The sequence below is a fragment of the Ictalurus furcatus genome, chromosome 12 (genome assembly GCF_023375685.1).
Source record: "Ictalurus furcatus strain D&B chromosome 12, Billie_1.0, whole genome shotgun sequence".
NCBI lineage: Eukaryota > Metazoa > Chordata > Actinopteri > Siluriformes > Ictaluridae > Ictalurus > Ictalurus furcatus.
The window spans coordinates 17,310,820-17,326,060 of record NC_071266.1 but is presented as its reverse complement, the minus strand read 5'-3'; the positions used below and the strand labels follow the sequence as shown (position 1 = coordinate 17,326,060).

General features: G+C 39.1%; 1 protein-coding gene across 11 annotated transcripts in view; it reads left to right on the top strand.

Moving 5' to 3' along the window:
- The window catches only part of phactr4a (phosphatase and actin regulator 4a), a 55,280-nt gene that overhangs the window by 30,225 nt on the left and 9,814 nt on the right, over positions 1 to 15,241 (top strand). For 6 of the 11 annotated variants that reach the window (XM_053637412.1, XM_053637415.1, XM_053637420.1 and 3 more), the window contains 5 exons: positions 5,964 to 6,008; positions 8,837 to 9,013; positions 10,674 to 10,754; positions 11,295 to 12,143; positions 12,890 to 13,354. In XM_053637412.1, coding sequence (XP_053493387.1) covers positions 5,964 to 6,008; positions 8,837 to 9,013; positions 10,674 to 10,754; positions 11,295 to 12,143; positions 12,890 to 13,354 — 1,617 coding nt within the window. The remainder of the gene's footprint in view (positions 1 to 5,963; positions 6,009 to 8,836; positions 9,014 to 10,673; positions 10,755 to 11,294; positions 12,144 to 12,889; positions 13,355 to 15,241) is intronic. The other 5 variants (XM_053637413.1, XM_053637421.1, XM_053637422.1 and 2 more) reach the window with 2 other exon arrangements.

Sequence of the window (15,241 nt, the reverse complement as noted above, 5' to 3'; positions counted from 1 at the left end):
TTATTAAGATGATATCCTTCTGTTGCATACAGCGCAATAATAAACCCCCTAGCATTGATTAGTAACGATTAACATGACACTCAGTAAGTGAGGTTTGATTTCTCTTCCTCAAAATTGTATGTATATCGATCATTATTCTTTTTTTAAAATCATTAATATTCTGTATGACCTCGTTCCTAAAACTGCTGCATTTGTTGGAGAAAATGTAGTCCATATTGTGTAAGGGTGTTGGCTGGAGCCTATAGAACATCTCGATTACATTGAGCTCATAGTCACTTATAGACTGCTCACTGCTTTTAATTTGTAATTTGCCTATATGAAAACCAGAGCGGAAATATCGGAAGTATGTGGTTTTGGTCATAGCCAGCACGTTTTCCTGGTGCTCTTTTAATTGCTAAATAGTATCATCCCTTCTTTCAGATATTCTCATAATAGCAAACTGTATATTCATTTGCTGACTTGGCCTATTTGATGTCTTCTACAAGTGTGATAAATTGTCACAGTGCGCTCTTGCTTGTGGATATTGTGATATCTTTTATACATGTTTTTTTTACTTTTTATTTAAGTAATTACAACTTGAATTGAAGCAGCTGTGATAAAAAAAATGTTGTGCTTAATTTTTAAAATGGTAAAAAAAAATCAAACTCAAAGGATTAGAAAAATTGTTTTATTTCAGTGTTAAATATTTACTAATTTTTTATATATATATATATATATATATATATATATATATATATATATATATATATATATATATATATATATATATAAATGAATGTTATTTAAAATATCTATCTATCTATCTATCTATATATATATATATATATATATATATATATTTATATTATACTATATTTTATATATAAATATATATTAGTGCATCCGGAAAGTATTCACAGCGCTTCACTTTTTCCACGTTTTGTTATGTTACAGCCTTATTCCAAAATGGATTAAATTCATTATTTTTCTCAAAATTCTACAAACAGTACCCCATAATGACAACATGAAAGAAGTTTGTTTGAAATCTTTGCCAATTTATTAAAAATAAAAAACAAAAAAGCACATGTACATAAGTATTCACAGCCTTTGCCATGACACTCAAAATTGAGCTCAGGTGCATCCTGTTTCCACTGATCATCCTTGAGATGTTTCTACAACTTGATTGGAGTCCACCTGTGGTAAATTCAGTTGATTGCACATGATTTGGAAAGGCACACACCTGTCTATATAAGGTCCCACAGGTAACAATGCATGTCAGAGCACAAACTAAGCCATGAAGTCCAAGGAATTGTCTGTAGATCTCCAAGACAGGATTGTATCGAGGCACAGATCTGGGGAAGTGTACAGAAACATTTTTGCACCACTGAAGGTCCCTCCATCATCCGTAAATGGAAGAAATCTGGAACCAGCAGGACTCTTCCTAGAGCTGGACGCCCGGCCAAACTGAGCGATCGGGGGAGAAGGGCCTTAGTCAGGGAGGTGACCAAAAACCCGTTGGTCACTCTGACAGAGCTCCAGCGTGTCTTTGTGGAGAGAGGAGAACCTTCCAGAAGAACAACCATCTCTGCAGCACTCCACCAATCAGGCCTGTATGGTAGAGTGGCCAGATGGAAGCCACAGCCCGCCTGGAGTTTGCCAAAAGGCACCTGAAGGACTCCCAGGCCATGAGAAACAAAATTCTCTGGTCTGATGAAACAAAGATTGAGCTCTTTGGCCTGAATGGCAAGCATCATGTCTGGAGGAAACCAGGCACCAATCACCTGGTCAATGCCATCCCTACAGGGAAGCATGGGGGTGGCAGCATCATGCTGTGGGGATGTTTTTCAGTGGCAGGAACTGGGAGACTAGTCAGGCTCGAGGGAAAGATGAATGCAGCAATGTACAGAGACATCCTTGATGAAAACCTGCGCCAGAGTGCTCTGGACCTCAGACTGGGGCGAAGGTTCATCTTCCAACAGGACAATGACCCTAAGCACACAGCCAAGATAACAAAGGAGTGGCTACAGGACAACTCCGTGAATGTCCTTGAGTGGCCCAGCCAGAGCCCAGACTTGAGATGTCCTGCAAAGAAGAATGGGAGAAACTGCCCAAAAATAGGTGTGCCAAGCTTGTAGCATCATACTCAGAAAGAGTTGAGGCTGTAATTGGTGCCAAAGGTGCTTCAACAAAGTATTGAGCAAAGGTTGTGAATACTTATGTACATGTGGTTTTTTGTTTTTCATTTTTAATAAATCTGCAAAGATTTCAAACAAACTTCTTTCATGTTGTCATTATTGGGTATTGTTTGTAGAATTTTGAGGAAAATAATGAATTTAATCCATTTTGGAATAAGGCTGTGACATAACAAAATGTAGAAAAAGTGAAGCGCTGTGAATACTTTCCAGATGTACTGTATATATAATCTTTATTTTATAAAGCGCCTTTAAAAGCAGCTTCTCAATGCACTGTACACAAAATAAGCAATACACAGAAAAAATAAAACATTATAAAAGTTAATAAGAATAATAACATTAATAATAATAGTAATAAGTGTATGTGTGTGTGTATATGTGTTTATTAATCAGTCCCTCCAGGATTTTGCGATAGCAGAAATTAAAGCAAAATCAAGGAAACTCTGCAGTATTTGGAGGAGCCTGCAATTTTTCAAAATCACCTCAGATTTTCCACAGTTCTGGGCCAAGACGTGTCATGTGATGTCATCACAACACACATTCATGCATTCAGCCAAAGCTGTGAATCTTTTTGATTCACATGCATCACATGAGTCTAGCTAAAAGGTCTCATTTACCAACAAACATCACTGCGAAAAACTGCAATTGAGATTTTGCCAATTCAAGTAGTTTTCCACAAAAAACGCACAAAAAAATGAAACATTTGTAAGCCGCAGCAAAATTGAGCATTTTTGTCCAAAACAATCACAAAAAATCTCCCCGAAATCCTGTATGGACTGATTAATAATAACCACATTTATTATTACTTACTGCAGTTTTTTTAATGCAACACTACTGTGTTTCTGGCAGTTTGGGAAGCAATCCCAGTTAGATTTCAAGATGCATTCTATATCGTAGAAATGTCTTTGAGAAACATGATGATATCACCCACCAATAGCTACAAAGTTTGTAGCATTAACAGCATTACAGAATCTCACAGATACAGTTAATACCATTTGTACACATTATTTTATTGAATAGCATCTTTATTTTTAAAAATAGGCACTAAATCATTTCAAACAGGTATCAACCCTTCAAAATGAGGAATACCAAGGAAGTCAATGTATAGCAACTTACTTTTTTTAATGTTAATTGGTATAGATGCCAGAGATCTCAGAGATTTCTTATGAGTGAAACTTGTCACACATATGTATAATTGTGTGCTGATTTTAAGTAGATTTTAAAAAATAAATAAATAACCCTGTATAAAATACAGTACAATATGAATAAAATGTATGTTCTGTTAATTAGGTAATAAAGGAATTAATCATGGCAGGGTGTACTATTAAAGGAAAATAATCTTGTGACATTGCATGTTTATTCAGTTATAATTACATAAGATTCATTCACTAGTCACTTTTTTTCCTCTCGTTTGTAGTTAATAAGGGAAAAAAAAGAAGCAGTAAGTTACTGAGAAACCGGGACGTACAAAGTCCTCCATCCTGATGACATTCCTGTGTCTGAAGGCAGACTCCTTCCATAAATGATAACTAAATGTCTCATTACAGAAAGCTTCACCATTTCAAATGTTATACATCTTTGTTAAGCAACACATTTCTTTTACAGTCCATTTTAATACTTGCCCTTCCATGATATAAATTTAACACGCTATTATTGTTACAGGCATATTTAGTCACATAGTGTTATAACAGTAATATATATATATATATATATATATATATATATATATATATATATATATATATATATATATAAAATTATTATTATTTTTTTTTATCTGTTTTGCTCCTTTAGTTGCATGAAAACAGTCCCCTGTTAAAATATGGAATTCTTTATAGACCTGTTAGAAAATCAGTCCGTACAGGGTTTCGTGAAGGTTTTTTTTGTGATTGTTAAGGCCAAAAATGCTTGATTTTTTGCGGCTTTGTTCAAAATTTGTGATGGAAAACTATTTTAATTGCACGATATTGCTTTGTACTGTCTTTTGCAGTGATGTTTGTTGGTAAATGAGACCTTTTAGCTGTACTCATCAAAGAGGGCTTTGGCTGAATGTAAGTTGTGATGATGTCACATGACACATCTTGGCCCAAGTCTGGGGAAAATCTGCGGTAATTTTGAGAATGGTCTGCACTTATATAGCGCTTTTTTCCAAATCACAGGCTCCCCCGAATATTGTGGAGTTTGCTTGATTTTGCATTAATTTCTACGATCACGACATCGCGAAAGCCTGAAGGGACTGATCAGCTTGCAAGTTTATAGTAGGTTTTGAGAGGTTTCACAGATGCAAACCGTCAGGAAATCAGGGACTGGGTGTATTAGATATCACAAATTTAGGATTTTTACATTTTCAGAACAATACCAAAAATTGTATTACGTTATCACTTAGTACACATAGTTAATTATTTAGTACACTTTCTCTAATAATTGTTATGCCCAGTAATATATTTTGTAGCATATCAGTTGTAACTCTGTTGTAATCAAATTTCTGACAATGCAACGTTCCTTTAGAATGTCTGTAGGATTTGCACCGGATAAGGGATGTCTTTGTGTCTTAATGATGTATGCATGGATGTCACATTAAAAATTCCAGGCTTCATGAACCTCATTTTAATACAAGCTGATCGCTTTGACCTTTATTATAAGTGCTTGTTGAAGTTGCACATGGCCCTGAAAGTTGCGAGATCATTAGTAGGTCACATGATCATAACATGCACTGTATGTAGGTGTTACCTGTGCTATGGCTACAATAACTTGCCTAAAACATCCAGAAGCGTCCACATCTCTTTTAAAATATTGTCTATATGTAGACTCACTGAAAGTGGAAAGAAAATGAGGAAAACATCACCTAGTTTTTTTATGTTCAACTGTCAAGTTTCAGGCACCATTGTAGCCTCAGATTGCTGTTCTTGGCTGATAGGAGTGCATCCCGATGTGGTATCCTGCTGTTGTAGAACATCCACCTCAAGGCTCAGCTTGTCATGCGTTCTGAGAAGATTTTCTGCTCACCACGGTCGTAAAGAGTGGCTATTTGAGGTCTTGTAGTTAGCTTCCTGTTGGCGTGTGCCAGTCTTTAACTTTGAGCCACTTTGAGTATGTTTGCAACAGCCATAGTTTGGTATCTTGTGTGCATGAACACTTAAAATGGTATTTGTGTGCTTCTATCAATCATGCCAACTGCATGTATCTCTGTCCTCACTTGATTAAGGATCTATGAATGTACTCTACTGCGTGTGTACACCGATACTCACCTGGTCACATGCCACGCTCTCTGTTGTAACACATCCTGTAATGGTGCCATGGAAACAGGCTGCACTGTAGTCTCTGACATCACGCCTTCCTTTATTCCCCCACACACACGTGTGCCTGGTAAACATGTGGGCAGCCATTAATGTAGAGAGCAACACTGTACCTTGCACCCATAAAGGCTTCATTTACATTACATTACATTTTATGGCATTTGGCGGATACCCTTATCCAGAGCCACTTACATTTGTCTCATTTATACAACTGTGCACTTGAGGGTTAATGGCTTTGATTTGAACTCATGACCTTCCGATCAACGATCACCATCTTAACCAATGAGCTAGCACTGGCTTCAATCCATCAGCAGTCTATACACACTCTACATCTAATCCAGTCCGCTCATAGTACATTTACGAACAACCAACTTTCCATCACGCCATAGGCCATTTTACACTATGACTAATCCATTCTGTTAAAAGTAAAGCTGTATTATGTAGGCTCTGCTGAAGTGTCCATGTAACTTTCTCATTGTTTTGTCTACATATTCAGGACAAAAGAAAATAAAAGGTGCCAAGAATTCTCAATTTGCTAACGGTGAGTGCTTTTTTGCACATGTCTTACTACTCTTCCTGAAGCTCTTTTGCCTAGGGTAAACACTGAAGCAACTCCATTTCCCGGATATCAACACACACACACCTTGCTGGAGCGGTCCTGCAAGACTTGCCTCATCATGTGTCTCAGACCAGTTTGGCTTCTCTCTCACTCTCTTCCCCTCTTTTGTGCATTATTAATTTATTTAAAGCAAATGCCCTTTGCAAAGTGAACGGCACAGCTTGCGTACTACACTGCACAGTTAAGCAGGACTGCTTCCAAAATCCTGTGTGTTTCCCTTTGTGGCGTATACAATCTGTCACACGGCGAGAAGAAGGAAAACAGAAACCTTTTCCGACTTCTTACTGCTCTGCCTTCATTTCAAAGCCGTGCAACGTGCTCTGTAGTGAACATTTGTTATATTTGCTCTAGTACTGTGGTTTCAGCCTCATTAGCTGACGAGTTACAAATGTGTGACTGAGATGGATAGTATAGGAAATTGCCAGTAAAGTTTGTTTTTCCCTCAAAAATTTAGTCTTAGCCAATTCCAACCCACCAGCCAGCTCTCCCCACCTCCAAATGGCTACCAAAAGGCTAACAAAAGCTTTCTCCAAGAACGTCATAACATCATCTATTCAAACTGCTCCATCACGGGGTGGTGTAATGCATTTTCGGCATGCATGAGCCTGTGATTGAATAGTGTTGCTGTGATTGATAAAGTAGAGAGAGTATGCCATCCCTCCCACCCAGACAGCATGCCCAATTTTGCTCTCGCTTGGACTCCCAGCCATAAATCGTTGCGGCATCGTCTTTTAGATTGGAAATTGCCATCTCCGGACAATAAGGAGAACGCTTTTCTTTTGCGCCACTCAGGAGCCTAGGTCAAATTTATTCTAATAAACATGGAAATGATATAATTGGACAGTGCACAATACAAATGGTCAGTATTTGTACAATACAGACTAATACCAAATTACAGCTAGCCAGAATAGGCAAGAAAAGGTCATCCGTCCATCTCCTGTACTACTTGTCCTATACAGAGACTATCCCAGGAAACTCTGGGCACAAGGTGGGGGACACCCTGGGGGTGGGGGTACACTATCGACAGTTTGGAAATACCTACAACGCATGTATTTAGACTGGGGGGGGTGGAAACCGGAGTACATGGAGGCACAGTGCCACATTATTGTAAATATAAAGTTTTAAAAAAGTTGCTGTAAGTCAACTCCATTTTCATTGGCTTCCTTGCCAAAACAATCTGTCTTTTTATAAATGAAAAGAGAGAGAGCGAGAGATTGTTATGACTGTAATGTGCTGCTGTTTTTATTTTGGCTCCGTTGCCTGTAAGAGATACAACTGACCTTTTCCCACTACTACACACTTATATTTTTGCTCTCCGAATCCAGAATGGTCCGCCGACATGTAGACTGTGTGCTTTTTCCAATGTTTTCTTAAAAATTGGCTTGTCGGCTGTTGTTTTGAAAATGCGCCATCTAGGAAAAACTTGAGCGGGGAAAAAGAAAATTAGTCAAAATTGTTCACAGTGCAGGGGTGAACAAATCATAAATTATTTAGTTAACTTCCTGTGTGCTGCACAGTCCCATGTTTCAGCTGCCTGGAAACTAGGCTTGGGATGATTGAATCTATCGATTGACTGCTATCAAGTTTTAAATGTCTGTTTGAAAACATGGTGTCTGTAAAAGCTTTTCGTTTGTTTTGTAGTCTTATACGAACTCCTAATAACCCGCCGTCTGACGTCAGAGCAGCGCAACAAAGCATCTTTTGCTGATGCAGCTTATCTTCCCTTGTCCGTGCTGTTGAACTGATAAAGTTGTGAATGTCTTAGACTAACAGAACATGAACGGGGGTTCAGATTAAGACATTGAAACAGTGAGTTGTTTATCAGGGCGACTTCACTATGCAAGAATTCAATAAGTACTCTGCTGCTGTTCACATGCACGCATAGCAGCAATACTAGCATCTACAGCCAGCTTGTAACGAGCTTCTGATTTATTTTTTTTTTTTGCTGTAATCATGCAATACTTACAAAACACGCATTGTGTATGTCTGGCCACACCCCTTTTTTCCTTCCCTCAGCATCCACAGGCGAATCCTGTCAGCAACCGGAGACCGTTAGTGGCACGATATTACACACAAACTCAAGCCTACCAGAAACCTAATGAACTAGGTGACAAAGTGGTAGCTAACATAGTATAAAAACATATGGCAAGGTTGCTAGTTAAATGCATTCATAGATACAGCACGTCGTAACACAAAAAGGTGAAGCTTTTCAGTTATGAGCTGTGGTGTTCTGTCCTGAAATCGCACATAAAAACTATAAATCTGTCTTGTTTTTATTTTCTCTTATGTGTAACCATGTGGTGACTGCATGTTGTGCTGCATTTTATTTTGCTAGGTTTGGTCAGTGTTTGGTCTCTGTAAAAGAAATGAAGTAGTGGTTTATATTAGCCAGACAAAGCAAATTTCTTTACCGTAATTAATCCCAGTGCTACAGTTGTGATGCTTATGTGATTTAACATGTGTTTTTACTGTATGAGATGAATGTAGCACTAAGTTAAACTCAGTCAAGACTGTCTCCTAATTCTGATGGATACTTTGCAATCTGTGTAGCTACTGATTCAGTCTACTGATAGTATGATAGTTTCATACTATTATAGTTTCACTCATACACATAGAACACACACTTTTCCAGTGTTGAAAGCCATGTAGAACATTCCCTTCTACAAGCTTACAGAGATGGAGATAAAACTATTTTCCTTGTCAGAATTTACTTCTGATAACGCTCCATCTTTCACATTCTTCCTCTCTAGATGATGACGTTGACAACCAGCAGAACAGCACGATAGGGAATGACAACCCAAGCTCTGGCAGAGACACGCCTCCGTCCAAACAGAAGGGGAAGTTCTCCAACCTGGGTAAGATCTTCAAGCCCTGGAAATGGAGGAAGAAGAAGGAAAGCAGCGAGAAGTTCAAGGAGACGTCGGAGGGTATGGATTTCTTATTGTAGTTCAAACCTAACTACTTAAACCCTTTAGATTTTCCTAGGTTTCCAATACTTTGCAGCTCTCTCACCATTTCGCCATCGCTGTCTTAAAGAATGCCGCAGTGCCCTGAATCCACCACTGTGCCAATAAACTTCATTGCTTTATGTTAGCTTGTTAGCACCATAGCTTATTCGCACACTGGTCTGTTAACAAGCTAGCTAAAAATATCCAAAGTGGTTCTCAAAAATATTTTTCAAAGAAAGAACAACATTTAGAGGATCTGAGGCCAAGAACCATTAAAATCAAGTAATGCACAGCTAGCTGTGGATTATCCTTTACTTATACATCTTCTCTTAGTATACATCATTATACATTTTCTCTTAGTGTACAGTGGTGCGTGAAAGTTTTCTGTATATCTGCAAAAATATGACCTAAAACATCAGATTTTCCTAAAAGTAGATAAAGAGAACCCAATTAAACAAATGAGACAAAAAGATTATACTTGGTAATTAATTTACTGAGGAAAAATAATCCAATATACATATCTGGTGAGTGGCCAAAGTATGTGAACCTCTAGAATTAGCAGTTAATTTGAAAGTGAAATTAGAATCAGGTGTTTTCAATCAAGGGGTTGACAATCAGGTGTGAGGTGAGCACCCTGTTTTATTTAAAGAACAGGTAGGGCTGCACGATTATGGTCAAAATGATATCACGATTATTTTTGATCAATATTGAGATCACAAATATCACGATTATTTATTGATTTTAGGGACAACATATATTTATTGCACTTTCACATTTAAATAAAGAGACAGCTGCTTTCACCTCCATGTTGTGCTACATCCCTGCTAATGTACAAATCTTTGCATCAGATTAGACTGGTCCTTAAAGTGCATCATCTTGTAGAAGCAAAATATAAATAAAATTGTACCCAAAATATCGGATAAGTAAAAATAATAATGCCATCAAACAAATGAAAATATGCAATCAAATTAGTGCTGCAACAACTAATCGATAATGATTGATTATGAAAATCATTGTCAACGAATCTCATTATCAGTTAGTTGGTCTGCGTGGTACATTTACTCATTACGTTACGTCTGTTCCGAAAACACGCTTCGGAGAGTAAATACTAAAGTTGTGTCCCCAATGACATACTCTACACTTACACTATGCACTACCGTTTAGTGCAGTGTTTCTCAACCGGGGTCCGCAGACCCCTGGTGGTCAGTGATGTAATTGCAGGGGGTCTGTAGGAAAGTTTTAAAAATGTTTAAAATATATAAAATGTATATGTTATATGTGTATATGTGTATATGTTTATATATATAATGTATATGTGTATATATATATATATATATATATATATATATGTGTATATATATATATATATATATATATATATATATATATATATATATAATATAGTGTGTGTGTATGTATGTATGTATGTATGTGGATGGATATTATTAAATGTATCAAAACATATTCAAATGAGATTTTTAAAATTAATCAATTTGGTTATTCACAAATACCACGTTAGCTGAGCTGACGATCGTTCATTGATGGAACAATGTCTTTCACAGGTTAAGTTCAAAAGGTGTGCTCTCTCTCTCACTTGCTCCTATCTTATTTATCTTATTTGTCTTGTCTGTGTTATCAGTCCTGGAGAGGAAAATTTCATTGAGGAGACCCCGGCAGGAGCTGATAGACAAAGGAGTACTAAAGGAAATCTCTGAGAATGGTACAGCAGCTTTCAGGAGACACGCATATACATGACCATAAGATCATTCATACTCTTTTTACCAGTGGTTAAAAAAATGGAATTTCCTCCTGTTTCGGGGGTGGCCGTATTCAGCATTGAAGATATTTGAGATGTCACACCCCACGATAGAAAGTAGACACTCGAGGCTTTAATAATTTGCAGTTTTTCATAAGTATTTCTGTTTTTACCTAGCCATGCTACATGTAAAAATAAATAAATAAATAACTGCCATGCTCCATGTGGGGAAAAATGCAGTGCCATGCTACATGTTTATGCTTTCTCAACTAAAGCAGCAGTCAGACCGAACATAAATAAGATTCTCTTGGCGGGAAAGGCATATTAGTTTGATAATTCTATATAATAATAACTTTAATGATAGACTTCAGATACAGAATTTATTCATTCTGATCATTTTTTCACTCTTATCCACTAATTGTAACCTTGTGTACTGTAGAATCTACAGTAAATATCAGACAGTATTGTTTAATATTCACTCATGTTTTACTCTGTGTGTTGCAGAGAGTAATAATGTGAAAGCTCCCTCAGTAAAGAATGGCCACACGCTGCCTGTATCCGGGGACCAGGGGTCAGAAGCAGGGTCAGAGGTCAAGAGCAGGCCACACGGCGAGGAACGAAAGAGCTTATTGGCACCCGAGCCTGAGCGGCGAAGCCGGATACCGTCAGATGTGACCCGTAACCGGCAGCCTCTGGACGTGGATGCCCGCACACGCATCCCATCAGACTCCGAGAAACGAGAGCGAGACGATGCAAGACACCGCGAACGGAGGGATGAGAACAGAGAACGCAGGGACGAGAGAGACGAACGCGGGAGAAGGGATGACAAAGAGGACCGGGAGAAGCGAGATAGGCGAGAGGAGCGGGATTCGAGAGCAGATTGGCGAGAAGAAAGAGAACGGAAGGACAGGAGAGAAGAGAGACGAGACGTCAGAGTAGATAAAGACGGGAAAGTGGACAGGGACCAAAAACGGGATGACCGGGATGAAAGAGAAAAGCGAGAGGACAGGGAAAGGAAAGATATAAAAGAGCGAAGGGATGATCACAACAAAAAGGAAGAACCTCTTCGCCGCGACGATAGAGAGAGGAGGCCTGAAAGCGAGAGGAGGGATGACAGAGAAAGGAAAGATGACAAGGTGAGAAGGGAGGACCGAGAAAGAAACAGAGATGACATTGCGAGGAAAGCCGGGAGGAAGCTTGAGCTGCCAAAGCTGATCAGGCCTCAATCTGAGATGGATATGAGAAGCAGTTCGTCTGACGTGGGCCAGAAAATCCGGCCTGTCTCTGAAATTGACCACAGGAGCACACTGCCGCGATATTCACACACTCAGGATGACCCCAGGGCACGCACAGGTGAAGCACCACACACAATGTTTTGTTTTTTGTGGGGTTTTTTTTTCTTTTTTTCCATGCCTCTATTATTTTACACAGGCGATGGAGCAAAAATGTATTACTTAGCAAACCAGGCAATAGTGCAGACTAGATTATATGATCATGAAGAACGACATGTTTGTGTACATGTGTGTGTATATGCTCTCAGACGCATGCATTCTCTATATTAACACACTGCTTACATATCTACTGTTACGCTTTCTCTTTTCAATGTGCTACACATGCTGCTCATTTGTATTATGTTTTTAGGAATGCACCAAATGTTAGAAGTATAATGAAAATTGGATATACGTTTCAAAACATACTACTTGATCATCAATCACTTAAATTTAAATAAAATTTAGATATAATGGTTAAAACAACAACAACAAAAAAAACAAGAAGTTTCCTTCAGAAATCGTCTCTAACCATGTTAGGGTAGCAGCAACTTTCTCTGGGTTTCCAGTTTGTATGCGATCCCCCACAATTTGGTATTTGTTAATAATAATCATCTTTGTGCCGAGCATATGCATCACTTTCATAATGTTTCACGTCACATTACGTTGCACATTTTTCGTTTGATGCATATTTTCATGCAATAGTACCAAACAAACCTAATAAATTTAATTAAATGAATTATTAATGCATAGTTAATGTAGCTCACTAATTTTTGTTACCTGTCCATGTGTCTGTGTACATGTTTGTGTGTTTGTGCATTAACTAATTAGGCTCTGTGGGCGTGCGCTTCACTCCTGCCCCTGAGTCAAAGGAGCAGCAGCCTCCACCCAAACAGGCCATACTTCCCCCAAAATGGCTGATGTCCTCCACCGAATCTGGTCAGGCCTCATCATCATCCTCCTCCTCCTCCTCCTCACTATCGTCATCCTCCTCATCCTCAGCTCCACCCATTGCTAAGCCCCCTCCTCGCACTGCCTCTCTATTGGTGGATGACTCGTCTCGTCAGAGTTCTGTACCCGTGGTTTCAATAAGAAACCAGGACAACCCGCCTGTTGTTCCGGATCATTCTGCCCCTCCCGCCCCTGCTCCTGCTCACACTCCTGCTCCTGCTGCTGCTGCTCCCACACCTGCTCCTGCTGCACCTCCCACCACCTCTGATGCCCCTGTACCTGCTAAAATGCCACCTGTTCCCCCTCCCAAACCCACCAACCGTAATAGTACATTAATACTGCAAGGTGAGCCATGTCTGCTTTATGCTGCATTCCCTCAGGGGTTGCTCAAAACCTACAAATGATGAAATTTTTCTTCCAGTGTGTACTAAAACCAATGTAAGAGGTTAGAGCACTTAAGATGACCTTAAGGCTATGTTCTTTTGAGGAACTAGCACTACATTCAGGCCCTGGAGAATACAGGAGGACGGGATAATCACATAATGTTATTCCGACATAAAACAGTCAGAATAGTAAAAGTATTCACACATCGCCATTGTGTTTACTAAATAAAAATTTGGGGTTTTTTTTATTTAATATTTGCTAGCTGGCTGTGTTCACGTTAAACATTTGGCCAAATATTTTCCTTAACATTAATTAGAACTGACTTGGATGCAGCTGTAATTTGTTAGATGCTGAAATATACACACAAATTCCTATTTTAGGACTATTTCCATCACATGCTTATGTAGGCAGTTAACTCCCATTGTCTGTGTGAATGCTCCCAAAATTCCTAGTAGTAATTCCCACTCTGATGTTGAAATAAAGTGAATCCAGCATTAGCCTAGATATTCTTGTCTGCTAGTGCTGTCAGGATGAATACACACTCTCTCGTTCCTTCCTGTCTTTGAAAACGTCCGGTTAATTATTGTTGTGTGTTTTTCCAGTGTAGTGTGTGTTCATTAGAATTCTTGTGATTAATTCAGGCTTTCTGTGAACACTGATTCTTGCTCTTTAATCTTTAAGTACACATCACAGAAATGTGTTGTTGAGTTCCACTTGTACAGACAATGTAACTTGTTCTTTGATGATTCATTAGAGGCTCTCCAGAACTGGAAATGCTTGCTTGAGACATAGGATGCATATTTCTACAAGGCATGAATGCATAGTTAACCATCTGCAGAGAACAATACAGGTGTGTGTGTGTGTGTGTGTGTGTGTGTGTGTGTGTGTGTGTGTGAGGGCAGGTATGGGCTTGTCTCTGGCATGTTTGTGCTGATGAACGATTGGCATAGCTCTCACAGAGAAGCACACATCTTTTATATACACCTGCTAATTGTGTGCATGTGAGCGTGTCATACAGGAGGTTGAAACCAGGACAGCTGCAAAAATAGTTTTGCTTACACACAAACAATGCCCAGTCGAAATTCAAACACAAAAACCTCCAAAATCCACCAGTCAGCATAGGTAAAATTCAAGTGGAGTGAATAAAATTGATTAGCTCAATGGCACTGGTCAAGGGATGGGATATATTAGGCAGCAATTGAACAGTCAGTTCTCGATGTTGATGTGTTGGAAACTGTCTCTCAATGGGCAGGCGTAAGGATCTGAGCGACTTCGATAAGGGCCAAATTGTGATGGCTAGATGACTGGGTCAGAGCAGCTTGTGAGGTGTTCCCGGTATGCAGTGGTTAGTACCTAACAAAATTGGTCAAAGGAAGGACAACCCCTGAACCAGCAACGGGGTGATGGGCACATGAGCATCAGAACTGGAGCATGGAAGAAGGTGGCCTGGTCTGATGAATCACATTTTTTTACATCATGTTGTAGATGCCATTTCTCAGATTTATACCTGAAGCAGAGATGTACAAGGTGAAAAGGAAAGGAGCAAGAACAGTCCCTGTGAACAGCCCATGCGTCACAGTCTACTGAGGCATGCAGTTCTTTGTCTGGTATTCAGTGATCCAGGACACCAGGGCAGTATCACCCACCAGTATGGGCTGTATGGTGCCAGAACCACTTGAGAAGTCAAATAACATGACTCTCACAGACCTCCCTGTGATATGCTTTGTACACCAGGTACATAACTGTGTCTTCCACCCCCACATGGTTGGTATGCAAACTGTAAGGGCTCTATTACCATGACCACATGTGCCTGAGGTGACCTAGAACAAGTCTTTGAAGGGACTTTGT